General features: G+C 44.5%; 5 protein-coding genes across 5 annotated transcripts; all 5 read right to left on the bottom strand.

The window, feature by feature from the left end:
- Positions 1 to 4,010: 4,010 nt before the first annotated feature.
- Positions 4,011 to 7,538, bottom strand: LOC131895595 (protocadherin beta-11-like). The gene has a single exon (XM_059246078.1). It carries the CDS (start codon positions 6,890 to 6,892, stop codon positions 4,301 to 4,303), a length of 2,592 nt encoding a protein of 863 aa, XP_059102061.1. The 5' UTR covers positions 6,893 to 7,538; the 3' UTR covers positions 4,011 to 4,300.
- A 1,377-nt stretch (positions 7,539 to 8,915) lies between these two features.
- On the bottom strand, positions 8,916 to 13,811 carry LOC131895659 (protocadherin beta-18). The gene has a single exon (XM_059246136.1). It carries the CDS (start codon positions 13,394 to 13,396, stop codon positions 11,021 to 11,023), a length of 2,376 nt encoding a protein of 791 aa, XP_059102119.1. The 5' UTR covers positions 13,397 to 13,811; the 3' UTR covers positions 8,916 to 11,020.
- A 783-nt stretch (positions 13,812 to 14,594) lies between these two features.
- LOC131895658 (protocadherin beta-16-like) lies at positions 14,595 to 17,994 on the bottom strand. The gene has a single exon (XM_059246135.1). The coding sequence runs from the start codon at positions 17,823 to 17,825 to the stop codon at positions 15,423 to 15,425; it is 2,403 nt and encodes an 800-aa protein (XP_059102118.1). The 5' UTR covers positions 17,826 to 17,994; the 3' UTR covers positions 14,595 to 15,422.
- A 2,228-nt stretch (positions 17,995 to 20,222) lies between these two features.
- Positions 20,223 to 23,163, bottom strand: LOC131895657 (protocadherin beta-13-like). Its single transcript, XM_059246134.1, has one exon. The coding sequence runs from the start codon at positions 23,035 to 23,037 to the stop codon at positions 20,629 to 20,631; it is 2,409 nt and encodes an 802-aa protein (XP_059102117.1). The 5' UTR covers positions 23,038 to 23,163; the 3' UTR covers positions 20,223 to 20,628.
- A 1,729-nt stretch (positions 23,164 to 24,892) lies between these two features.
- On the bottom strand, positions 24,893 to 27,410 carry LOC131895700 (protocadherin beta-7-like). Its single transcript, XM_059246184.1, has one exon. The coding sequence runs from the start codon at positions 27,251 to 27,253 to the stop codon at positions 24,893 to 24,895; it is 2,361 nt and encodes a 786-aa protein (XP_059102167.1). The 5' UTR covers positions 27,254 to 27,410.
- Positions 27,411 to 27,691: the final 281 nt, after the last annotated feature.

The raw sequence follows: 27,691 nt of genomic DNA, 5'->3' as shown, positions 1-27,691 counted from the left end.
CCCTCCCTCCTCTCCTCCTATGCCACCCCCCCACCTCCCATCTACCTCCCATCAACTTCTCTGGCTCCTTTCAGAAAGGGGCTGGCCTCCCATGGGTGTCAACAAAGCATAGCACACCAAGTTGAGGCAGGATCAAACTCTTCTCCCTGCATCAAGGCTGGGTGAGGCAACCCAGCATGGGGAATACGTTCCCAAAAGCCAGCTCAAGTGTCAGGGACAGGTCCTGATCCCACTGCTGGGAACCCCACAAACAGCAAGCTATGCAACTGTCACACACATGCAGAGGGCTTAGGTTGGTCCCATGCAGGCTCCCTAACTGTTGGTCCAGAATCAGTGAGCTTCCACAAGCTCAGGTCAGCTGGTTCCCCTGTCATGACCTTGACCACCCCCCCTCTGGTTCATACGATGAGAGCATTTCCTTAATTACTTATAATTTACAGTAGTTGTTTATTACAAAACTTCAATACACCCTGATTTGAATGTACTGTGTTTAAATTTAGCTATAACAAACATATTTGAGCCGGGCGGTGGTGGCGCACGCCTTTAATCCCAGCACTCGGGAGGCAGAGCCAGGTGGATCTCTGTGAGTTCGAGGCCAGCCTGGGCTACCAAGTGAGTTCCAGGAAAGGCACAAAGCTACACAGAGAAACCCTGTCTCGAAAAAACCAAAAAAAAAAAACCCAAAAAAACAAAAAACAAAAAACAAACATATTTGAAGACTTAGAGAAAACCTTGCTTTTAGCAAAGCATTTTGGAAGATTGGTTGGTTACTTGTATGTGAGCGTGGGAGCTCCTGAAGGCTTGGTTACTCTCCACTAGAGTGTGGAAACACAATTTCTTCCAGAAATAGAGAAATCTTGATGCTCATGTATCTGGAAAGCTTGAAGCAAGACAAGTACCTGGACCTTCTGTTGTGTCTGTAGGATTCTTCTACCTTGGCGGTTTGAATTTCTCTTTACACTTTCATCATCATTGATAAGAGAAGACCCAGCTTACTTGGAATCATAGGCTTTTGGAGACATTGTACATTGCTTTGGACATCTTTGTTGAAATAGAGACACCATAATATCCTGCCATTTGAAGTATATGGTTTAGTGATTATCCCTATATTTTCAGAATTGTGCAACTATTACCATTATTTCTAACTTAAAATGTTTTCATTGTCCCACATATAAATTGTACCCAACTAGTCTCCACTCCTACACATTTTCCCAACTTTATACAACCACCAAGACATTTTCTGTCTCCATATGTTTTGATTATTTTGTATAAACAGAATTATAGAATATGTGATTTTTAAAATGACATTTTTTTATTCAGCATAATATTTTTGTGAGAGCACCAAACCCTAACCAGTAGGCTGCCAAAGAACATCAAAATTAGCACCGTATTTTTGAGATTTCCCATGGTGTATGTGCTGGTGAGTTTATGTCAACTTGACACAGGCTGGAGTAACTGGAGAGGAGGGAGCTTTAGTTGAGAAAATGTCTCTGTAAGATGGGGCTGTAGGCAAGCCTGTAGAGAATTTTCTTAATTAGTGATTGAAATAGGAGAGCCCAGCCCATTGTGGGTAGGGCCACTTCTGAGGTGGTGGTCCTGGGTTCTATATGAAAGCAGGCTGAACAAGCCTTGGAGAGCAAGCCAGTAAGCAGCACTACCCCATGGCCTCTATGCCAGCTCCTGCCTCCAGGTTCCTACCCTGTTTGAGATCCTGTCCTGACTCCCTTCAATGATAAACATTGATGAGGAAGCATAAGCCTGATAAACCCTTTCTTCCCTATGCTGCTTTGGTCATAGTGTTTCATTACAGCAGTAATAACCATAACTAAAACTGCATATTGTATTACATTCATTTTACCGCTCATTAAGAATTCCTGGGCGGTGGTGGTGCATGCCTTTAATCCCAGCACTCGGGAGGCAGAGGCTGGTGGATCTCTGTGAGTTCGAGGCCGGCCTGGTCTACAGAGCAAGATCCAGGACAGGTACCAAAACAACACAGAGAAACCCTGTCTCAAAAAAATTAAGAATAATTTCATTACATGGAAATACCATAGTTGGTTTATCTATTTATCAGTTGATGGATATTTGGGTTGTTTAATTTTTTTAGTGTTAGGTACAACACTAATATGGACATTTGTTCATAAATGGTTTTGTGTAGATGTATGCCATTTCTTTTAGATCGGTATATAAGAATAGAAATTCTGAGTAACAGAAGATTTGTATATCTATTTAATATTTTGAAGAACAGACAAGCTACTTTCCAAAGCACTGTACCATTTTTTTTTTTATTTCTACAGCACCAATATTCCACTTTTTCTACATCCTGTCAACACTCATTAATTTCTTGTCTGTCCTTTTCATTACAGCTGCTCTGGTGCATGTGAAGTGGTCATTTACAGGTTTTTTGTTGTTGTTTGCTTCTGTAGTCTGTCTATCTTGTCTGATATGCTATAATGTTTTAATTGGTCCTCCACTAATCTAGTCCCCACTCAGTAACATAACGAGAGGAGGTAATCTTAATACTTGGTTTTGATTTACTGTTATTCTGTGAATTTTGTTCTCTATAGAAAGGAGGTTTCATTTAAAGAAGAGAGAGCCTGCTTCAACTTCTACTTCTCAAAGTAGGAACTTGAATTTAACCAGCCTGTATCCACATTTTGCCTGGCTGCAAAGATTCCATAGTTCAATGGGCCAATAATGAAATTCTAGCTTTCAAAAAAGTATGAACACTAGGTTGTCTTGGATATTGAAGGGATTTTAATTAAAAGTAATTAACTAATATACAGTGTTAAATATCTTCAAGAGGAAGTTTTCGGCACTGACTCCAGCCTGTGGGACTGGAAGGATCATCACCTAGTCCCTCCCCTTCTTACTGTCATGGCTTACCATCTTTCTGTCTCCATGATGACTCATTTTCTCATTTGCATTTTCCTTTGTCTATACATACAGACTTTAGACTTTTTAGGAAACTCACAGGAAACTTCATCTCCAACCATTATATTTTTCTCTGTCGTGTTGTCAGACCATTAAGGACAAGACCCATTATAGGCTGGTCCTTCTCAACACAAGATAAAACTCCCCTCTGTGGCAGTTGAATTTAATTTTTTTTTTTTGGTTTTTTGAGACAGGGTTTCTCTGTGTAGCTTTGCGCCTTTTCCTGGAACTCACTTGGTAGCCCAGGCTGGCCTCGAACTCACAGAGATCCGCCTGGCTCTGCCTCCTGAGTGCTGGGATTAAAGGCGTGCGCCACCACCGCCCGGCGAATTTAATTTTTTTTAAAAATTAGAACCTGAATTATGATCTCTTGAAACTTCTCAGTGTTACACATATATGACACTTTCATACATCCAAACTAAAAATAGTCACCTAACTTTTGGATGCTGCTCTTCAGTAGAGTCCAGGACCAATTTAGTGGCTTGTGACCATATCAGGAAGTTTAAGCAATGGAATAAAATGGGAAATTTCAAGCTCATAGTAGACTAAGTACTGAGCACAAAATATTTCTTCCTGTTTGGTTTGAATGTTGCATAACACACATGGTATAATTTTATGTGTGAATTAGTACTCAGTGCATATTCATTTTTTCAAAGATAACATAAACAAAATCATATATTATCTCATAAGCTTGCTTTCTCCTATGGCCACAGTATTCATGTGCCTCCCCAGCCACCTTCCAGGGCACATAACATAGAGTTATTAAGAAGCTAATTGCTGTCCCCATTTGTTTATTCTGTGTTGTGATCTATCGGGGACCTATCACTGAGCCATTCCCAGACCCACTATGGGCTCCTTTTCAATGGGCTTAATGACTGTTAAGCCCATTGAAATATAGATTTCCCAACATATCAATATAGTCAACAGTAACAAACATTTAAACATAATATCTCAATTAGGGTGTTTTTTTTTTTAAATAAACTTACTTGAAAATAGCAGCGACAATAATAAGCCACAAGAAAAACTACAGAAAGAGCGTCAATGAAAGATATGCTTGGACATTTCAACTACTCCTGCAGTGGTCTGTTTATTTCATCGTAAGCACAGCAAAGGGGAAGATGCAACTGGAGAAGACAGATGGGGGTAATTTTGTGTTGTTTAAGGAGGTAAAGGCTTTACAAGGTAGGACATCTAGAGAACCGGCCACAGAATAAATTACCAGCTTATTACAAGTGCTGACATAAATTGAAAAGTGGGAGGGAAAAAAGGAAATGTAAATACTAGCAGATTTGAAGATCATGCAAACTGGGAGAAATGCACACTGCCTTGGGATAGCCATGAAATGAAACACATATGAAATATAGCATCAGTTATGGTCACTAAATAACCCAAAACTATTGTGGAGAGTAGGACTTTTCTCCATTTCTTTCCCAGGGAACTGGGGTGGTAGATTGGGGGAAATTGGCTTCAGAAATTTGAACTCATTTGTCCCAGTACCTCCTGTCAGACACACCTCATACTGGTAGCTCTGGGACAGGGTCCCTGTGCCACTGACGTCCACCAGGTGACCAGGAAAGTGTCCTTCAGGCACAGAGCAGCCACCCAGAGAGGCCGCCCTGGCCCTCCTGCACAGCCTCACCCCCACAAACAGCAGCACAGACAAGAGGAAGATGGAAGACACAGAAGCCAAGGCAATGACCAGGTACAGAGTGAGCACGTCCTCGTCCTGGGCGGGGTCGCGCGCCACCTCTGGCAGAGGCAGGTAGGGCTGAGAGAAGCCATCCACCAGCAGCACATGCAGAGTGACACTGGCAGACCTTGGAGGATCTCCATTGTCCTTGACCAGCAGCAGCAGCCTGTGTTTGGGAGCATCACGCTCACTCAGCAGCCTGGAGGTGCGCACCTCGCCATTGTGAGCCCACACGTTGAACAGCCCGGGCTCCGTGGCCTTGAGCAGCTGGAAGGACAGCCAGGCATTCTGTCCAGAGTCACGGTCCACTGCCACCACCTTGGTGACCAGGTAGCCTGGCTCTGCCGCCCTGGGCAGCAGCTCTGTGCAGGGTGCAGAGGCGTTCTGCAGCGGGTAGAGCACGAAGGGCGCATTGTCGTTGGCGTCCAGCACCAGCACTCGCACCAGCGCCTGGCTGCTGAGTGCAGGAGAGCCTTGGTCTGTGGCGCCCACGTGGAACTCGAAGGTCTGCAGGGCCTCATAGTCCAGCGCCCTGAGCGCGAACAGCTGCCCATTGTCGGCGTTGATGGAGATGAGCGAGTTGAGGGCCAGCTGCGGGTCGGGGGTGGGCAGCAGAGAGTAGATGATGTGAGCATTGGAGCCTGAGTCTGAGTCTGTGGCACTGATGGTGCCTATGTGCAGGGCGGGGCTGTTGTTCTCCTGGACAAACAGCGTGTAGGAGGTTTGGGTGAAGGCGGGGGCGTTGTCGTTAACGTCAGACACTTGCACTGTTATGGTGTGCTGGGTTGTGAGCCTGGGTGTGCCCATGTCGGTGACTGTGATGGTGATGTTGTACTCAGCTCTGCTCTCTCTGTCCAGTGCTCCCTCAGTTTCTAAGTGGTAGTAATTTTCAATTGAAGATTTTAGCACAAACGGGAGGTCCTCCGGAATAGAACAGATCATCCTGCTATTCTCTCCTGAGTCCTTGTCTTGGATACTAAAAATCATAACTAAAGTCTCTGGGGTGTTTTCTGGGGTTGGACTGATAAATGATGACACAGCAATTTCAGGAGAATTGTCATTCACATCCATCACCTGAATTCTTACTGTAGATTTCCCAAAAAGTCCTCCCCGATCTGTAGCTTTAATGATTATCGAGTAGGATTCAGTTGTTTCAAAGTCCAAATATCCTATTAAACGTATTTCTCCAGAGCTTTTGTTAATTGAAAATGTTTTTCTAATATCCTCTGATGCATGGATAAAGGCATATGAGAGTTCACCATTAATTCCTGAGTCTAAATCCCTAGCCGATGCAGTGATAACCAGTGAGCCAAGGATGCTATTCTCTGGAATCTTCACTTCATAGAACATGTGCTCAAACTCAGGGGAGTTGTCATTAATATCTATGACTTCCACCCGAACCAAGGCAGTCCCAGACCTGGGTGGAGTCCCACCATCCAAAGCAGTGAGGATGAGACTGAGCTGTGGCTGCTCCTCGTAGTCCAGTGCCTTGTCCAAAACTAACTCTGGGTATTTCCTGCCATCAGGATTAACTCTCATTGCAATGTGGAAATGAGAGCTCTGGCTTATGATGTAGTTTTTCACAGCATTGGGTCCTACATCTAAATCCGTCGCACTTTCTAGTAAGAACACAGAACCAACAGGGCTATTCTCTGGGATTTCTAGAACCATTTCCTTTTCCAAGAATATGGGGGAGTTGTCATTTATATCCCTGACCTGAAGCTCAACTTGCAAAATCTGTAAGGGGTTTTTCATTAACACCTGGAAATGCACCACGCAGGGCTCCGTGGAACCACACAGCTCCTCCCTGTCTAACGGTTCGCTTAGGAGCAAATCTCCTGTATTTACGTTCAAAAGCAAAGGCAGTTTGTTATCTTTAGAGACCACTTGAGCCCCCCGTGAAGACAGCTCAACCACCTCGAGCCCCAGATCCTTTACCAAATTGCCTACCAAGGCCCCGCTCAGCGTCTCCTCCACCACCGAAAGTCTCCCAGGCTCAGCGTGCGTTTGAGACATTCCCAGCAAAACAAAGAGAAGCAGGACTTGCCTTGTCTGCAGATAGTTTCCCCCTCGGTTCTCCATAGTTCCTTTCCGGCAGGCTTCTGAAAGAGTCACTTCTGCCTCACCATGCAGTTCGGTAAAAATGTCCCTTGATTTGTCCACAGAATCCTCAGAATCCAAAGGATAAAAGGTTTCTAGGTAGCACCTCCACGACTTGCTATTTCTTCCTAGTTTTCCGTGCTCTCTTGGGCTGTGTGTCCGCAGCATTGAATGGGATTTTTTTTTTCTGTAACGTTGTCCTGCAGCGCCACCCTGTGTCTTCTCAGATTTTCACAGTTTGATGAATGCTACTTAAGTTCCACTCACATTGACCGTCCCTCAGAGACAAATATTTGTTGTTTATGTGGTTACTAGCATAGTTTTTCATCAGTGTTCTCTATAGTTCATGATGATGTGAGTATTTGTTTTAAAGCACGTGTTAAGTATCTCAGGAATATAACATTGTTAAGTTTAACGCATCCCTTCCCACTAGACCTTGCTTAGGCAGAAAGGGAAAGAAAAAGTGTCCATGGAAAGTTTCAGAGGTTCTCTTAGGGTTACGAAACTGGATTGGCCAGGAGATGGTATACATTAAGAAATATATTATATTAATTCATAGTTTTGTTCCAGTTTCCTGCAAGTGACAAAAATTCAGAAAGTGGTGTACAAATACAAGCATGCTATTTCATGTGAAGTACACTCTTACTCCTAATGCTGACCTCCCTCAGGTTCCCAAAATATTCTGCCAACAATACACATCAGTTTGGGGGAGAAAAAAAAGAGAGACGTTTGCTTTCCTAAACAGAGTGAAAATTTAACCTCCGATGAAACCAATTAATACCGTGTTCTGGCTAGCAAAGTAACATACAGTTACTCAAATATAGCATCGTAGGGTTATCTTTTAGTCAAAGAACCCGAAGTTCTGCCCTTTGCTTGTTTAACCCCGACTAGTGTCATCTCTGAAGCTTGTGTGTGGGGGGTATCCCTAACTGAAGATCATGATTGCTACTGAAGAAGGAGACTGTTGGGAACAGATGCTAGAAGCTCATCCAATTATGTCCACTACTGAAAGTTTCCAAAGTACCCAGGAGTGCATGAAACAGTTGAAGCTGAAAATGCAGTTTGAATCGAATTTTTAAAAATTTAAGTTCTATATATGGTTGAAAAAGAAAATAAACCAGCACAAAAGATAGAAACTGAAAGGTGGATGTGCTGGTAATATGTAGTTATCCTTCTGCCTTTAAAATACCCAGGAAGCTGATAGGAAGGTAACAATACTGAGAACTCACAGAATTAAAGTGTACACATGTGTTTGATGACAGAAAGCAGATGGAAGAAACTTACTATGAAGTTCCAGGAAATGGATAAAAATCCATCACTGGAGATGGGGCAATTAACATGTTTGTCTCTCAGAACATTTTAGATTTAGAGAAACTGGAAGATTAAAGTTAATCATGAGATGGACAATTTATTATTTGTATTTACAGTGGTAAATTCTCTGTTCTCAGTGACTACAGAGATAGAAAAGTCACTCAAGGTAGAGAATGGATACTTGATGTGGAGAGATTAGCAAACCTTGTCTAGTCTGACATGTAAGTTGTGCTGAACAAAAAGTATGAAATTAAACTAAAGGAAAATAGAACTTTAGTGTTCTGAATAATAAGATTTCAAGTCTCTTCTCAAGCAATGCCCTCAGACTGTAGAACACAAGGTCTGTGGTGGACACACTCTTAGACAGTAAATAGTCCAGAATTCTAACCTGGAAAGTGTGGAAGTGCAAATAAATTATTACATTTACCGATGTAGGTCTGCCTACATAATACATGTAGTCCCAATACTTAAGAGGCAGAGTCACAAAGATTGCATATTTGAGGCTACCCTGTACTATATAGTTGAAACCCTGCTTCAAAAGTTAAAAAAAGAAAACAGAATAGATAGGGGACTTAAATGTTCCATACAAACTATATACTTTTGGTAAATTTCTTCAACTTCCCTGAATCACTCTTAATTTTTAAAATGGCTATATAACACTAACAATGCTGGACAAGTATATCTTTGTAATATATTCTAAGATGGAAAATTACAGATAAGAAAACATACTACATTTACAAACTTTCTACCAAAAAGGAAAGCTTATATATAAAGATTGAATACTTAAATGAGCAGTGTAAGAAAGTAGAACCAGAGGCAAATAGGAACTACAAAAGGAAACATGCTTAGGATCTTAATAGAACCAGTCCAGTTGGTCAAATAGTTAATCAAATTTTTTAGAAAATACAGAAGAGAAATTATGGCAAAATAAAATGAAAATTTTCTCTGAACTGATAGTCTGAACATTGACAGGGTATATCCTTGTGAAAAGGTTATCAAAGAAATAGTCCCAGCTATGGTATTTTCAGACTATTGTGGTTAAGTTTTCCATTGCTTCCAGAATGAATGGGAAAATATTGCAGAAAATGGGATGCAGTTTAGAATGGAATTGTCATTGTGAAAGGTGAGTCTACACAATTAAGAAAAAGAAAAGTACCTTTTTAAGTATGAGAGAGAAATTTTCAAATTATACTTTTATACCCAGTCAAACTATCAATCAAACAAAAAGATTGCTTTACTTATGTAAAGTATCAAAAGTTGGTTTTTTAAAAAACTATCTCTGCATCTATTTTAATGAAATTGGGTTCCAACCAAGTAAGAAAGTAAATACAGAAATGATATCGGGTTCTATAAAAGGTGGGCAGTGTGGGGAAAGTATTAAAAGCATGACAGCCATAGGGTAAACAGTCTAAACGAAGAAGAGGTATGAATAAAAGATCTCTAGGAAACAAACACAATTTGTATCTGATATTTGAATATTTGAAGGCAAAAATGTTAATATTCAAGAGGACTATGATGTGAAAATCAGTAGAAAGAATGGAAGGTACAGCTCATGGTAACCCACTGCTTTGCTTGCTCACTTAGCGTGGAAAGAGAGGGGCAGAAAAATCTCTAGCACAAAATAGAACTTTAGCCAGATCTAAAACAGCAGCTATCAGCTCTGGGGAAGATATCTTCCAAAAAAGAAATGTCATCATACTGTACTATACTAAGATAGTACATAGGTAGGTGGACATTAATATTAGTTTCATTTCAGGGATGGCACTCATCTAGGAGGCCTTGGGTTTGATCCCTAGAAACCCACAAGAAATAAAACTGACAATATTTTCTGACACATCTACCAGGAAACTAGAAGGGAAATGTACAGCTTTTGTGTGTGTGCCTAAAATGGGAAATAAGAACTGTAAATCCTTTTGCAATGAGTGGTTAACACATGAAAGTTGACTATCAAGATAAAGCAGTCAAAACGCATCTCTTGGAAGTAGATCAAATTTGAAGAACAACTGTGTTTAAAGGAAGTGGAGATAAAAATTATTTTCTCTACAACCTTTAATTTGTCTCAGTTTCTAAATTTGACAATTAAGTTTCAATATAAAATGAAAAGCATCTTTCCAACAGTCCATCAGTGTTGTCACACAAAAATTTAAATGTGTTCAAATTTATGTTGATTTTCATGCAGACTATTACATTGTGTTTGCATTATATGACACAATCCGTTTTATATGTCAGCAAGAATGAACATCAGAAAGAGCTCTTGCTCTTGTGGGGGGTGAGAAAGAAAGGATAATGAAATCACTGGGATAAGAAAGCAGAATGGGGGACTTGCAGGAAAAGGGAGGGGATCCAGGGGAACAGCAGAGGTTAGGAATGAATGAGACCAAAATGAATGACACGTTTGCAGAAGTCTTGCTGAAACCCAGTAATTAGTATGTGAACACAAGAATTATCAGAATACTCAAACTCATAAACATGGGAAGGGTCTTGTAAGGGAGTAAGGGAAGTAACAAGGGATGCAGGGAGGTGGAGCCAGAGGTCATAAGAAACAAAATGCATGACATAGATGTGTGAAATTGTCAAAGAACGAAGTCAAATAAAGTTAAAATACTATACTTTAAAAAAGTGACTGGCTAGAGATAGAACTCAATGGTAGAGTGCTTGCTTAGCATGCGAAAGGCTTGTGGTTAATTATTAGCCACAAAAGAAAACAACAACAACAACAAAAGAAACCCTAATCTCAATTTTCTGTAATAAGAAAAGACAACAAATTATTGTGCAGTAAGAAAGAATTAAAACCTCAGATTTAAAGTGGTACATACTCTACTACAAAAAAATCACTAATGTAAAAACATTGTAAAAATTTAAATGTGACCTACTTGGAAGCTGAAAATGAAGTTGTGTTGTAGCAACTACTGCATGACTAAACTAATATTCACATGGCTGTATCATACATTAAATGGAACGAAACATTACTCAGAATTGGAGACTTCAAAATGTGGGCTTTTCATCACCATTGCTCTGGAAACTCTGAGCATGAACATCAGGGTAAATTGGTTTCAAGAACTTGAAATCACTGGTATCAGAAGAGTCTCCCATCAGACACACCTCATACTGGTAGCTCTGGGACAGGGTGCCCATGCCGCTGACATCTACCAGGTGGCCAGGAAAGTGTCCCTCAGGCACAGAACAGCCACCCAGAGAGGCCGCCCTGGCCTTCCTGCACAGCCTCACCCCCACAAACAGCAGCACAGACAAGAGGAAGATGGAAGACACAGAAGCCAAGGCAATGACCAGGTACAGAGTGAGCGCATCCTCGTCCCGCGCTACATCGTGAGCCACCTCTGGCAGAGGCAGGTAGGGCTGAGAGAAGCCATCCACCAGCAGCACATGCAGAGTGACACTGGCAGACCTTGGAGGATCTCCATTGTCCTTGACCAGCAGCAGCAGCCTGTGCTTGGGAGCATCTCGCTCACTCAGCAGCCTGGAGGTGCGCACCTCGCCATTGTGAGCCCACACGCTGAACATCCCGGGCTCTGTGGCCTTGAGCAGCTGGAAGGACAGCCAGGCGTTCTGTCCAGAGTCGCGATCCACTGCCACCACCTTGGTGACCAGGTAGCCTGGCTCTGCCGCCCTGGGCAGCAGCTCTGTGCAGGGTGCAGAGGCGTTCTGCAGCGGGTAGAGCACAAAGGGTGCATTGTCGTTGGCGTCCAGCACCAGCACACGCACCAGCGCCTGGCTGCTGAGTGCAGGAGAGCCGTGGTCTGTGGCGCCCACCTGGAACTCGAAGGTTTGCAGGGCCTCATAGTCCAGCGCCCTGAGCGCGAACAGCTGCCCGTTGTCGGCATTGATGGAGATAAGCGAGTCTAGGGCCAGCTGCGGGTCTTGGGTGGGCAGCAGGGAGTAGGTGATGTGGGCATTGGAGCCTGAGTCTGAGTCTGTGGCCCTGATGGTGCCTATGTGCAGGGCGGGGCTGTTGTTCTCTTGGACGAACAGGGTGTAGGAGGTTTGTGTGAAGGCAGGGGGATTGTCGTTGACATCTGAGACCTGCACTGTTATGGTGTGCTGGGTTGTGAGCCTGGGTGTGCCCATATCGGTGACTGTGATGGTGATGTTGTACTCAGCTCTGCTTTCTCTGTCCAGAGCTCCTTCTGTCATTAGGATGTAAAAATTGTCTACAGAGGGTCTTAGAAAGAAAGGCAGATTTTCTTGAATGTAGCAAACCGTCTTTCCATTTTCTCCGGAGTCTCTGTCATTAATCCTAAAAACTGCCAGCACAGTTTCGGGAGAGTTCTCAACAACTTCGTTGACAAGCGATGATATGATCAGTTCAGGGGGGTTGTCATTGATGTCTAAAACATGAACTATAACCGTACATCTAGCAGAAAGGCCCCCGCCATCAACTGCCTGTATATTTAACTTGTAGGACTTTACCAACTCATAATCAAGCAAGGCTTTGAGCATGATTACCCCAGAGAAAGGGTTGATTTGAAAGGTTGCTCGAATATCTTCGGAAGCATCAAAAAAAGAATAGGTTACTTCTGCATAGACTCCTGAGTCTACATCTTCTGCAGAGACAGTAACAACAGGAAGTCCTACTGGGCTATTTTCTGGTGCCTGGGTTTGATAAAGTTCCTGGGAAAACTGTGGGGCATTATCATTGATGTCCATGACCAGAATATGTATAGTGGCTGTTCCAGACCTGGGCGGAGACCCGCCATCAAATGCTGTGAGTGTTAAACTGAACTCCCGCTCCTCCTCCCAGTCTAGAGGTTTGTCTAGCACCAGCTCTGGATATATCACCCCTTCATCATTGTCATGAACTGTAATATGAAAAAAAGGGTTGGGGCTGATGGTGTAGTTTTGGATGCCATTGCGTCCTCCATCTGAGTCTAGGGCTCTTTCTAAGCGAAATGCTGCTCCTACAGCTGTGCTTTCTGGTATTTTTAAAATCATCTCTTTGTCCTGGAATGCAGGTGAGTGATCATTTATATCCATGATTCTCAGCTCAGCCCGGTGAATCTGAAAGGGGTTATCCATTAAAATTTGGAAATACAGTATGCAGGGTTCTGTGGAGCCACACAGCTTCTCCCGGTCCAGTTTTTCATTTGTGAGCAAGTCTCCGGTGTGAAAATCCAGGAGCAAATGCTGTTTGTTATCATCAGAAATCACCCTGGTTCTCTTTGCAGCCAGTGCTTCCACCCCTAGCCCCAGGTCCTTTGCCAGATTTGCCACAAATGATCCCCTTTCTGTTTCCTCGGCTACTGAATAACGTCCAAACTCAGAACCTGCCAAACACAGTCCCCCGAACAGAAAGAGAAATAGCACTTGCCTTTGTCTGGGGAAGCATGACCTTCTGGCTGCCATTGTTTCCTCACTACAGGTCCCAGCCACGGCTCCCAGCAGTCATAAACCTCAGATGTTCCACTTAACTGGAAGGATCGAGGTTATTTTTTCCTTTCTCAGTCTTGAGGAGCCTCGGCTTTTCTCCCAGCGGTCAGGATTTTCCTTTATTGGTTAGTGACTCCTGGTGCAGTCTCAGTTAATTTTCCTTGTGTCTCTCTTTAGCCTGCAGCGCCACCATGTGGCCACGAACAGATTGAAAACGCTGTTTCCCAGGTTTAAGTGTTCGTATTTCCTACAGTGGCTTTTCTTAGTTTTTCGCTTTTTCTTTTTGTTTGTTTTGTGAAAATAATACTGAGTTAGAGGTCCATTCATACTTTTTCTTCACAGCTTCGTGGTAAAGTTAAGATTCTAACAGTTGAATAGGAGGTTTGTAGCCGTAACTTTGTTTCACTGATAGATCTAACGCCACACTAGTCCTTTCATCCCTGACACAGGCTCATGGAAACAAAGGAAATATTGTGAGCATGTCGTTTGATAACATATTTCACAGTTCTGGAAACAAGGCCACAGGGACACAAGAAACGGGCAAAAAAACTCTTTGGCACGTTCCTCAGAAACCTTATTCAAACTCTGTATCACATTCCTTGAACAGAAGCACTACTCGGCATCCATAACTGAGCAATCACTCTGTCTCTCCTCTGTGCCCCAGAATGCCTATTACTGTGACTCATGCACATCACTATGCTTATTGTGTAAATAACATTGTTTCCGGTTTTATAAGAGTCTATCTCTCCTTCGGTATGTGACCTATCTAGGATAGGAACTGTGTCTTATCTTTGGCAACTTAATTCAGTCACTTATGTTTATTGTGTCAAAGCACATACAAATGAAGTATAAGGAGAACAAGAGACAGCCTGTGACCATCAGTCCCTACCATTTGAAAATCATGTTATTTCACTTACTTATACTTTGAAATTTCTGTTCCTTTCCTTCCAAATTTGTCTTTATTTTCTTATAATAGCCAATTGAACAAAAGTCCCACCTTTGTTTAAATGTCCCTCTTAATAAAATCTAATATGATCTGATTACTGTACATTAAATAAAAGATAAAAACTATGACAAAGTAACATATCTTAATGGTGTTGAAAGCAAAGATATATCAATAAAACATCTTCCTCACAAAGAATTTTATTCAGATGTTCTAACTTTCCCACTAAAAGCAAATGATATAGATTGAACCTTAGGATATGTACATGAAAAAGATTAGATAGAGCCCCAAACCCCAACTCTGCTGCACAGAAAAGTCACCACATCTGCTTGGTGATACACATATACTGTTTATTCAGCAGAATGCAACTGGATTGTAAGCCACTGAAAACTCAATGTCTATCTAAGGTTTCCATGCAGAATTAAAGCAAATTATTAAATGCTTCTGTTTGATGCCTTAGAATGCCAACATTTGCCTTCATGGCCACAAATTTAGACACATCTACACAAACAATATCTTACAATATGTTTGTTCTCAGATTGACTAGATGCTTCTATTACTTATGACAGAAATAGATTTTAAATCAAGATATATAAACAAAGAGAAATAGAACTATAAAATACTAGGATGGCATTAGATAACTATTATATATAATGAAAACCAAGGAGTAATCAACAAGACTGCCAGAAGAGAAAAGGAATGCAGAAATACCAGAGTAGTATATGTGTACATAACAAGCAGTGTAATATTTTAATAGTTCAAGAAGTCTAGAAACAGAACGCTTACATGAAATGTGCAGAGCTAATGAAGTCAACAAGGGCAAAGTGGTAGAAAAGTTTTAACAATCACTTTAACTGTGTAGATAAAGCCTTTTCAGTTACTGGGATCCTATGAAGAAATTCTATGCAATAAATAAGAGTAAAACCAGCCCTACAACATTAAGCATAAACCTGAACACGGATGAGTAAAGTGAAAATTAAAATTGTTGTTAGTAACAGGTATACAGAACTTAACTAATCAACAAGAATATTAGGAAGTAAGTATCTAGTAAGGAGCTTTCTAATAGTGATTAAATCCAAAACTATTCCGGAGGGTAGAATTTTCCACTATTTCTTTCCCAGAGCACTGGGGCAGGGAGCTAGTGAGAACTGGCTTCACGAATTTAAAATCGCTGGTCCCAGAAGAATCGCCCATCAGACATACCTCATACTGGTAGCTCTGGGACAGGGTCCCCGCCCCACTGACATCCACCAGGTGGCCAGGAAAGTGTCCCTCAGGCACAGAGCAGCCACCCAGAGAGGCCGCCCTGGCCCTCCTGCACAGCCTCACCCCCACGAACAGCAGCACAGACAACAGGAAGATGGAAGACACAGAAGCCAAGGCAATGACCAGGTACAGTGTGAGCGCATCCTCATCCTGGGCGGGGTCGCGCGCCACCTCTGGCAGAGGCAGGTAGGGCTGAGAGAAGCCATCCACCAGCAGCACATGCAGAGTGACACTGGCAGACCTTGGAGGATCTCCATTGTCCTTGACCAGCAGCAGCAGCCTGTGTTTGGGAGCATCGCGCTCACTCAGCAGCCTGGAGGTGCGCACCTCGCCATTGTGAGCCCACACGCTGAACAGCCCGGGCTCTGTGGCCTTGAGCAGCTGGAAGGACAGCCAGGCATTCTGTCCAGAGTCGCGGTCCACTGCCACCACCTTGGTGACCAGGTAGCCTGGCTCTGCCGCCCTGGGCAGCAGCTCTGTGCAGGGTGCAGAGGCGTTCTGCAGCGGGTAGAGCACGAAGGGCACATTGTCGTTGGCGTCCAGCACCAGCACACGCACCAGCGCCTGGCTGCTGAGCGCAGGAGAGCCTTGGTTTGTGGCGCCCACGTGGAACTCGAAGGTCTGCAGGTCCTCGTAGTCCAGCGCCCTGAGAGCGAAGAGCTGCCCGTTGTCGGCATTGATGGAGATGAGCGAGTCTAGGGCCAACTGTGGGTCGTGGGTGGGCAGCAGAGAGTAGGTGATGTGGGCATTGGAGCCTGAGTCTGAGTCTGTGGCACTGATGGTGCCTATGTGCAGGGCAGGGCTGTTGTTCTCCTGGACAAACAGGGTGTAGGTGGTTTGTGTGAAGGCAGGGGGATTGTCGTTGACATCAGAGACCTGCACTGTTATGGTGTGCTGGGTTGTGAGCCTGGGTGTGCCCATATCGGTGACTGTGATGATGATGGTGTATTGCTCTCTTTCTTCCCTGTCTAGCGCTCTCTTGGTTATTAAAGTGTAAAAGTTCTTTCCTGAAGGTTTTAGAAGAAAGGGAAGGTCCTCCTGGATGGAGGAAATCACCTTTCCATTTTTCCCTGAGTCAGGATCTCTAACACTGAAAACAGCAACTACCTCATCCGGAGAGTTTTCTGGAACTGGGCTGTTAAGTGCAGACAGCATCACTTCTGGGGGGTTGTCATTCACGTCCACCACTTGCAGGAGCAGAGTGCATTTTCCTGAGAGACCTCCCCCATCCGTGGCCTTAATATCCACTTCATAAGAGGGAATTGTTTCAAAATCTACCTCTTTTCGTAGCCGAATTTCCCCTGTTACAGGATTTACTTCTAATGTTTTACTGATATCTTCTGAAGGCTGAGAGAGTGCGTACAGTACTTTTCCATTATCTCCACTGTCTAAGTCACTGGCTGAGACTGTGACTACCAGGGACCCTGTGGGGCGGTTCTCTGGAATTTGCACTTGGTAAGTTGGCTGCTGAAACTCGGGTGCGTTATCGTTGGTGTCTACTACTTCAATGAGAACCTGCGCGGTCCCAGACCGGGGAGGAGAGCCACCATCCAAGGCTGTCAGGGTTAACCTCAGCTCTGGCTCCTCCTCCCGATCCAGTTCTTTCTCCAGCACCAGCTCTGGGTACTTCCTGCCATCGCTGCGGTTGCGGGTTACAACCAGGAAATGAGAGTTGGAGTTGACTTCATAGCTCTGAATGTTGTTAATTTCTACGTCTGAATCCAGAGCATTATTTAAAGGGAATGTGTTTCCCAGAGGACTGTTTTCTGGTATTCTCAGTATCATTTCCTTTTCACTGAACACTGGAGAATGGTCGTTTATGTCCTTCACCCTCAGTTCAGCCTGAAATACCTCTAAAGGGTTTTCCATTAACACTTGGAAGTGTAGAACACAAGGTTCAATGGAGCCACATAGCTCCTCTCTATCTAGTTTCTTGTTTATGAGCAAATCTCCAGACTGAACATTGAACTGCAAATACTCTTTATTTTCCTGGGAAATGATCCGAGCCCGGCGGGTGGAAATCTCTGCCAGCTCCACACCCAGATCTTTCCCAAGATTTGTCACAAAGGAACCCCTCTCCATTTCTTCCTGTATGAAATAGGGACCCAGCTCCGTGCCTGCCTCAGACACACTCAGCAAAACAAAGAAAATCAGGACTTGCCTTTGCCTCAGATTGTGCATCCACGCAGTCTCCATGGCTCTTTCCTCTTTCCTGTTTGCTTCACAGTAGCTTCGCCTATGCCCAGGATCCTGAGAGCACCGTCTCACAGTCCAGAACGTCAGAATCAAGCCTCCAAATAGAATATTTAAGGTTTTACACTCGCTCTTGCTTTGGCTGAGGAAAGCGCGTCTTTTGCTTCTAGGTGGTGAGAAACTGGCCCGGAGAAGGATATCGCAGAAGCAATTCCTGTGCTGTCTTCTTAACCTGCAGCGCCACCGCGCGGCCTCACGGAGCCTTACATGTTCAGATTTAACAGGAGACAAAATTCTCCAAGACATGTGGAGTAAACTATATAATGTGAATCGCTAACTTTTTTCAAGTTGCTTTTGTGCGTATAAATAAAACACTGAGGTATTGCATAAAACTAAATACAAAAATAAACTTTCATTCACAGTATTGAGTATTTAATGCTGCTGATGTGTCAATGACTAAGATAGTGTAATCAACATTTGCATTGAGGGGCAAAGTCTCAAAATTAGCACGGGGAATGTTTCACAGGCACGTATTTTTCGTCATGCACACCTGCACACCACGGAGTTAGAAATGAGTGGGCAATGCAAAAAATTTCAACTAGTGAATTCTACAGAATGTAGACATGCTTTATTAAAGAAGGAATGGACTCCGTCTTCTCTCCAACATCCAAGGGAAGGAATGGTAGGTTTTCCCACCGTTCAATTACCAGAAAATTATTTCATAAATAGACATATGTGGACATGGATTGATTTTTATATTTGGCATGAATAATGCATGTGTCTTGTAATATACTGCTTTGGGATATAACATACAATTAAATACATCCATTTAAAGTAAAGCTTGGAGCCCTTTAATATATACACAAAGTGGTGCATCCATCATCAATGTCAGTTTTGGAGCATCTATCTTACACCAAAGAAGAACCTCACATCCCTTAACTACCATCATATTATTTCCTCTTTTTTCCTATGCAGACCCCAAAGGAATAAGTAGTCTCCTTTTTGATTTCTATGGAGTCCTCTATTGTAGACTTCCATACGAATAGAATGACAGAATAATGTGGATTTCTGAGGTCAGCTTCCCTCCCTTGGCCTGATACTTTCAAGATTCATCCAAACTCTGGCATGTATCAGTATTTTTATTACTTTTTCTGACTGTAGCAGGCTCACGTTTATTTGGCATTTGGAATGTTTCTACCCTTTTGCTTTTCTGAACAATGTTACCATGAAGACTCCCATATGTATGTGTGTGTAGTGGGGTTTATGAAAAGATTTAAAACATAATGAATGTAAGGGCTGGAGAGACTGCTCTGTGGTTAAGAGTACTTGTTGCTTTTGTAGAGGACCTGAATTTGGCTCTCAGAACCCAGGATAGGCAGCTCAGGGCCCTTTGTGACTCCAGATCAAAGAGATCTAATGCCTCTGAGGGTACCTGAACCCATATGTACATACCCACACGCAGACATATCTATGTATAATTAGAAACTGGCAACAGAGGGAATAATATGACAACCCCTGAGTCATCCAGGACCCCTTCTCTATTAAGTTCATTCCATACTATTTCAGCCCACCATTCCTATCATAGAACCTACATGTGCACTCATCAGACCATACACATTCCAGGGAGAACATAGTTTTAAAGCAGCGATTCTCAACCTTCTTAATAATGCTGTGACCCTTTAATAGAGTTTCTCACGTGGTGATCCTCCAACCATAATACTATTTTGTTGCTACTTCATAACTATAATCTTGCTACTGTTATGAATATTAATGTAAATATCTGATAGGCAGGATGTCTGATATACTATATGACCCCAGAGGTGTCGAGATCAACAAGTTGAGAACCACATTAAAGGGTTGAAAAGGTGGGAATCCCCTTTCAGGTGGAGATCTCTCCCTTTGAAAGTGTTCTTGGAGGTTTGCAGTCGTATATCAGTGATACCATCCTAACCTAGCATGCCTGGGGCCCTGGGTTTATCCTCAACTGAAAGGCTTTGGAAGCTGCTTCTTTTTACATCTCACTTTACCCCAGCCACATGCCCAGATCTATTTGCCAAAGAAAACTGTGAAAATGTATTCTTTTGACTAAACACACAAATAGCCAGAATGGAATTTGGAATCTGACAGTGAAGAAGGGGGCAGGGAGAAAGAATGAATATTGTCAGGTACAGTTTCTTTCACTGGCCAACATTTCTTAGAAGAGAAAAGTCAATTTTACTGCCATGCTATTTCAGCTTAGCAGGTAAATAAGGCGGCTTTCTGTACCCTCAACACCAACAAAGCACAGTGGAAAGCAGTTTAAAATCGTGATATTAAAAACAATAACGGGCAAAAGAAGAGCCATGCAGCTATGTAACATTTTTAAGAGAAAACACCAATAAAGAAGTTAGTCCACTGGAGGCCGAATAAAGCACAAGCCAGTGCCTCCTCTTTCCCCCTTTCTGATTAGATTTCGAGGCATTTGAGCAATGCCATGTCATATGTTCTCGATGGCTCACAACTAGGAACAGAACACACACTAAACCGCGTCTGATTGGGTTGAACTGATTTTCCGTCTCTTCTCTTGTATATTCCTAAGCTATCGTAGAACAAGGATTTGTACAACTAGTGACATGTTAGAGAGACAAGATCAGAACATTTAACCTTCCGGTCTGGAGAAAAGACGAGATACTCTCACTAAGACCATGGCCAGAATATCCTGAAAACAAGTTTTCACCATGCTTCAAATTTTCAAAATGGGCACAGCAAGAACAGTAATTTGAGTTTCCAACAACAAAAAACACTACCCATGTTAAAAACAAAACAGTTATTTTAACTGAATGCCGAAACCCAAGTCGTTCCTACAGTTGGAATTTCCTCCCATTTCTGATCCAAGAGGATGGTCTTGGAAATTAGGTAAAATTGGTTTCAGGAATTTGAACTCACCTGTCCCAGAGTCTCCCCTCAGACACACCTCATACTGGTAGCTCTGGGACAGCGTCCCTGCCTCACTGACATCCACCAGGTGGCCACGAAAGTGTCCCTCAGGCACAGAGCAGCCTCCCAGAGAGGCCGCCCTGGCCCTCCTGCACAGCCTCACCCCCACGAACAGCAGCACAGACAACAGGAAGATGGAAGACACAGAAGCCAAGGCAATGACCAGATACAGAGTGAGCGCGTCCTCATCCTGCACGAGGTCGCGCGCCACCTCTGGCAGAGGCAGGTAGGGCTGAGAGAAGCCATCCACCAGCAGCACATGCAGAGTGACACTGGCAGACCTTGGAGGATCTCCATTGTCCTTGACCAGCAGCAGCAGCCTGTGCTTGGGAGCATCGCGCTCACTCAGCAGCCTGGAGGTGCGCACCTCGCCATTGTGAGCCCACACGCTGAACAGCCCGGGCTCTGTGGCCTTGAGCAGCTGGAAGGACAGCCAGGCATTCTGTCCAGAGTCGCGGTCCACTGCCACCACCTTGGTGACCAGGTAGCCTGGCTCTGCCGCCCTGGGCAGCAGCTCTGTGCAGGGTGCAGAGGCGTTCTGCAGCGGGTAGAGCACGAAGGGCGCATTGTCGTTGGCGTCCAGCACCAGCACACGCACCAGCGCCTGGCTGCTGAGTGCAGGAGAGCCTTGGTCTTTGGCTCCCACGTGGAACTCGAAGGTCTGCAGGTCCTCGTAGTCCAGCGCCCTGAGCGCGAAGAGCTGCCCATTGTCGGCGTTGATGGAGACCAATGAAGAGAGGGCCAGCTGCGGGTCGTGGGTGGGCAGCAGAGAGTAGGTGATGTGGGCATTGGAGCCTGAGTCTGAGTCTGTAGCCCTGATGGTGCCTATGTGCAGGGCGGGGCTGTTGTTCTCTTGGACAAACAGGGTGTAGGAGGTTTGTGTGAAGGCGGGGGCATTGTCATTGACATCGGACACCTGAACTGTTATGGTGTGCTGGGTTGTGAGCCTGGGTGTGCCCATGTCGGTGACTGTGATGGTGATGTTGTACTCGACTATAGTCTCTCTATCCAGTGGTTTTTGTGTTAATAGCGTGTAAAAGTTTTCCCCAGTAGGCTTTAGGAAGAAGGGTATATCATCCTGAATGGAACAGCTTATTTTTCCATTTTCTCCTGAATCTAGATCAGAAACGCTAAAAACTGCCACCATAGTTTCTGGCAAATTCTCCGGGATGGGGTTGGTGAACGCAGACAGGATAATCTCGGGAGCGTGGTCATTCACATCCATGACTTGGGTCAGAATCGTGCATTTTCCAGTAAATGTTCCAGCATCTCTGGCCTCAATATTGACTTCATAGGACTGAGTCTTTTCAAAATCAAGTTGTTCTTTCAATTGCACTTCCCCTGTCAAGGGATGGATCGAAAAGGTCTTGCTAATATCATCTGAAGCCTGGAAAAGTGAATAGGAGATCTCTCCATTGACTCCTATGTCCTTATCTGTAGCCGAGACAGTGATGATCAGAAAGCCTATTGGACTATCCTCGGGGATCTGCACCCTATAAAAAAGCTGCTCAAATTGAGGGGCATTGTCATTGATGTCCAGGACTTCAATGTGGACCTCAGTGGTGCCAGACCTAGGTGGAGAGCCGCCATCCTGTGCTGTGAGGATTAGCCTGAGCTCAGCTTCCTCCTCTCTGTCCAATGCTCTGTCTAGAACCAGCTCAGGATATTTCTTGCCATCGCTGCGTTTTCGAGTAAGCACGTGGAAATAGGAATTGGAACTGACAAGGTAGTTGTCAATGCCATTTTGACCCACATCCATGTCCTGAGCATTCTTCAGAGGAAATGTAGTCCCAGGAAGACTGCTTTCTGATATCTTTAGCATGATTTCTTTGTCCAGGAATGCTGGAGAATGGTCGTTTATGTCTGTAACTTCCAGCTCAGCTTGAAAAATATCTAAGGGATTGTCAAGCAGCACTTGAAAACGGAGCAGGCATGGCTCTGTGTGCCCACACAGTTCCTCTCGGTCCACTTTCTCAATTAATAGCAAATCCCCCGTCTCCTGATCCAGCTGCAAATGTAGTTTGTTCCCCTTCGAAACGACCTTAACCCCTCGTCTGGAGAGCTCCAGCTGCCTGAGACCTAGGTCATTTACTAAATTGGTTACAAAGGACCTACCCTCCCTTTCCTCCACCACAGAATAGCGCCTCAGTTCCCCGGCACTTGCCAGAGACAATCCTAATAGGAAAAAGAAAAAAGGGACTTGCCTTTGTCTGCAAGGGAGTTTCCTGCTGGCCTCCATTGTTTGTGGTGGTGCAGCGTCCTGGAGGATGTTTTAGCAGAACTGTAAATTCTCCCTGGTATCTGGTACTGTAGTTATTCACTAGATACCTGAGAATTATTCCAGTCCTTTCCCGAGGGCACAGACCTCCTCTCTGAAGTGTCAGAGCTTCTCTGGGCTTCCAGGCTTCAGAAGGTTTCTTCTTTCCGTTTCCTTTTTTTTTTTTTAAAATCCTATTAATGGAGCCACCGCTGCCTTCTAGTTTTACTTTCTTATCCTACAGCGCCGCCATGTGTTCTCACTGTATCTTAACATTTTGTGGGATGAAAATGGATGTAAAAAGCCTAAAGCTGCCTGTATCCAGCAGTGGGCAAGGTAAGGCTGCATTACCTCTCCTACGGCTTTGCCTTCTGGAGCAGACAACTGCCCGAAAGCCACACAGGAGAAATAACATTGGTGGAGATGCTTTCAGTAATGCTAACTGAGCTTTGAACAAAGGGTACAAATTTAAATAACAGCCCGGGAGGAAAAATAGATGCAAGAAATATACACATATGTATGCATGCATTTATCTAGAAACAGAAGATTTGGGGAATTATATATTTTATTGTGGTGAACCACAGAAACAGTTGTGATCCTTGGGAAATTTATTTACCCTCTCCACCTTACTTTCCTCATCTACAGATGAGGTATTAGAATCTAGGTCCTAGGATTGCTGAGGACTCCCTATCTTACAAATGAGAAACAGATGTTGTTCCAAACCTCTTCCTCCACCCCTTCCTCCTCCTCCTGCCCCTCTCCTCCTCTTCTCCTCCATCTTCTGAGACAGGGGTCTCTCTATGCAGCCTTGGCTGTCATGGAACTTTCATTGTATAATAGGCTGGTCTCAAACTCATAGAGATCCCCCTGTATGTGCCTCCTAAGTGCTGCAATTAAAGACATGTTCTACCATGCCCAGAAACAAACATTTTTTAGAACCTGAGATTTGGTTAAGTCACAGCTTTAATAATAGTTGGGTAATAAACCCCAAAAGAAGGATTGTCAGTTTATAAGGAAATAGGACTACAGGTGAAGGGGAGCATTGCTATTTCTGAACACAGGAGAGACCAGTGAGCAATGTGAGTATGACAGATAATACCTAATGATAGAAAACGACATAATATTGTTGCAAGGTCACCTGCCTGGAGATGGACAGAATGAGGACTCTCTCACATGTCAAATAAGAAAAACAAAACAGAAAATATTAGGAGGTACTCTGCTTTGCTAGTTAATAATTGTGGAACTTAACCAAGTCTCTGTGAATGTCTACTTGCTTGTTATTGAAATACAGCTACTCACTGGTTTCTTCTGAAATAAAGTAGTGAAATAGGCTGATGCCTGTAAGTCCAGCACTTTGGGCAGGAGGATCAAGAGTTCAAGGCCATCCTGGACACAGGGAGACCATGTCTCCAAAAAGTGATGAAATTATGTACTATGCACAGTAATTAATAAGAAACTTTTAAAAAGTCTGTGTGGTATAATCTCCCCAAATGTAAGGTAGGGATTTCTACATGTGATTCCAATCAACTCAGGACATAAGCATCAGTGAAGAAATTAGATGGTGGAAAAACAATTGAAACCATACTTAGCAAGATTTGTCATTTAATAGATTGCATTTCAACAAAAGCTTAAAAACAAAGAGGGATCAAATTAAATTTGAGATAGCATACAACTCATGCATTTCATGCTTTAGAGAAAGTTCTTGGGAATAACCAAAGGAAGTCTTTTCTGAACTAATTTAATTAACCTCGAGATGTTAGCATAAAATCATTCTCCTACACTCAACAAGGACATGCTTTAAATTAGGGCTGCATCCGGAGGTAGAAATCTTTAGTTTTTATTCTGCTTCTCTCCCCATGCTTTCGGTTAGAAAGTTGGGAACAATTGGTTTTAGGAACTTAAATTCGCTGGTTATCCCTGACTCTCCAGTCAGGCATACCTCATACTGGTAGCCGTGGGACAGGGTTCCAGCGCCGCTGACATCCACCAGGTGGCCAGGAAAATGTCCCTCAGGCACAGAACAGCCACCCAGAGAAGCCGCCCTGGCCCTCCTGCACAGCCTCACCCCCACGAACAGCAGCACAGACAACAGGAAGATGGAAGACACAGAAGCCAAGGCAATGACCAGGTACAGAGTGAGCACGTCCTCATCCTGCACGAGGTCGCGCGCCACGTCTGGCAGAGGCAGGTAGGGCTGAGAGAAGCCATCCACCAGCAGCACATGCAGAGTGACACTGGCAGACCTTGGAGGATCTCCATTGTCCTTGACCAGCAGCAGCAGCCTGTGCTTGGGAGCATCGCGCTCACTCAGCAGCCTGGAGGTGCGCACCTCGCCATTGTGAGCCCACACGCTGAACAGCCCGGGCTCCGTGGCCTTGAGCAGCTGGAAGGACAGCCAGGCATTCTGTCCAGAGTCGCGGTCCACTGCCACCACCTTGGTGACCAGGTAGCCTGGCTCTGCCGCCCTGGGCAGCAGCTCTGTGCAGGGTGCAGAGGCGTTCTGCAGCGGGTAGAGCACGAAGGGCGCATTGTCGTTGGCGTCGAGCACCAGCACTCGCACCAGCGCCTGGCTGCTGAGTGCAGGAGAGCCTTGGTCTGTGGCGCCCACGTGGAACTCGAAGGTCTGCAGAGCCTCATAGTCCAGCGCCCTGAGCGCGAAGAGCTGCCCGTTGTTGGCGTTGATCGAGAAGAGCGAGGCCAGGCCCAGCTGCAGGTCGTGTGCCGGCAGCAGAGAGTAGGTGATGTGGGCATTGGAGCCTGAGTCTGAGTCTGTGGCGCTGATGGTGCCTATGTGCAGGGCAGGGCTGTTGTTCTCCTGGACAAACAGGGTGTAGGAGGTTTGTGTGAAGGCGGGGGCGTTGTCGTTGACGTCAGACACCTGCACTGTTATGGTGTGCTGGGTTGTGAGCCTGGGTGTGCCCATGTCAGTGACTGTGATGGTGATGTTGTACTCAGAGTGCGATTCTCTATCTAAAGGCGTCTCTGTTACTAAAGTATAGAAATTTTCCACGGATGGCTTCAGGACAAAAGGGAGATCATGTGGTATGGAGCACATGGTTTTCCCATTGTTTCCCGAATCTCTGTCTCTAATTCTGAAAACAGCAACGACCGTCTCTGGTGAGTTTTCAGCAATTGGGCTAGTAAGCGAAGACATGAGAAGTTCAGGTGGGTTATCATTTACATCCAGTACCTCCACAACCACAGTGCACTTTCCAGAAAGTCCCCCGCTGTCTTTGGCCTGTGTAGTTATCGAGTAAGTTTGAATTGCTTCGTAGTCGAGCTCACCTTTAAGATAAAGATGGCCGGTTGTAGAATTGATTTGAAACGTTTGGAGAATTCTTTCAGTGGCATAGAAAAATGCGTATGCTATCTGTCCGTAACTTCCCGTGTCTAAATCCCTGGCGGACACAGCAACAACCAAGGAGCCAACCGGGGTGTTTTCAGGTAACTGTACCCTGTAGAGGGGCTGCACGAACTCGGGCGAGTTGTCATTTATGTCTAACACCAGGATTCGAACCAGGGCTGTCCCGGATCTGGGCGGAGATCCACCATCTAAGGCTGTGAGCGTTAAAGTGAACTCTGCTGTTTCTTCTCGGTCCAGCGTTTGATCCAGTACCAATTCGGGAAAGACAGTGCCCTCCCCTCCATCATGCACGTGAATGTGGAAATACGCGTTGGGACTGATGGTGTAGTTACTCAGGCTGTTCGTCCCCACATCGGAATCCTGCGCCCTCTCCAAGAGAAATGTTGCCCCTGGAGTTGTGCTTTCTGATATTTTCAAGGGAATTTCCTTGTCTAGAAAGACTGGGGAATTATCATTTATATCTTTGACATGCAGCGCAGCCCGATGAATCTGAAATGGGTTTTCCAACAGCAACTGGAAAGTCAGCACACAGGGCTCCGTGGGGCCGCACAGTTCCTCCCGGTCCAGCTTTTCATTTAGAATTAAGTCTCCCGTAAGCGAGCTGAGCAGTAAAAACCCCGTGTTTTGGTCTGAGACAATTCTAGGCCCTCGAGCTGACAGTTCCCCCAGCCCCAACCCCAAATCCTTAGCTAGATTGGCCAGGGGCGTGCCTCTCTCCGTTTCCTCCGCCACAAAATACTGAAGCTGTTCGGCGCCAGCCCAAGACGCTCCCAGAAACACACAAAGAAACAGTACTTGCCTTTTCTGCACAGCTCGCTCCAATCTGGCCTCCATTCTTTCTCAGACGTTCAAAATAAAAACAAAAATCCTTCTGCTTAGCCTCAAGCAGCTCCCTGGAATGCAAGCAGCTTGGAATCCTTAGGAATGATCTGGATACTAGCAATTCCTGTGAAAGGAGAGAGGCACCTTCTCCCAGCGCTTGCTGCCGTTATATCATCCCCTATGGCTTTGTCGGAAACCTAGACTATTCTTTGTTAGGTTCCCCACTTCCCGGCTCTTCCCTTTCCTCTTTTTAGCCTGCAGCGCCACCTTGCGTTGTACACGTGCTATTGTCTTCCTCAAGAATTCAGCAGAAAGACGGCCCATTAAAGGCATTCTGCCCCAGGATTTACATTAAACTCTGATTCTTCACCAAAATTTAAGAAAATCTAAAAATCTCTTGTTTTAAAAGTTGACGGTAAAGATTATAAAAGAGAAACAAACCTCCACCAA

Source organism: Peromyscus eremicus, chromosome 19, assembly GCF_949786415.1.
Source record: "Peromyscus eremicus chromosome 19, PerEre_H2_v1, whole genome shotgun sequence".
NCBI lineage: Eukaryota > Metazoa > Chordata > Mammalia > Rodentia > Cricetidae > Peromyscus > Peromyscus eremicus.
This window is presented reverse-complemented; position numbering and strand designations above follow the sequence as displayed.

Excerpts from the sequence above, each read along its gene's own strand:
- LOC131895595 (XM_059246078.1), bottom strand. The coding sequence starts at position 6,892 with ATGCTGCGGACACACAGCCCAAGAGAGCACGGAAAACTAGGAAGAAAT.
- LOC131895659 (XM_059246136.1), bottom strand. The coding sequence starts at position 13,396 with ATGGCAGCCAGAAGGTCATGCTTCCCCAGACAAAGGCAAGTGCTATTT.
- LOC131895658 (XM_059246135.1), bottom strand. The coding sequence starts at position 17,825 with ATGGAGACTGCGTGGATGCACAATCTGAGGCAAAGGCAAGTCCTGATT.
- LOC131895657 (XM_059246134.1), bottom strand. The coding sequence starts at position 23,037 with ATGGAGGCCAGCAGGAAACTCCCTTGCAGACAAAGGCAAGTCCCTTTT.
- LOC131895700 (XM_059246184.1), bottom strand. The coding sequence starts at position 27,253 with ATGGAGGCCAGATTGGAGCGAGCTGTGCAGAAAAGGCAAGTACTGTTT.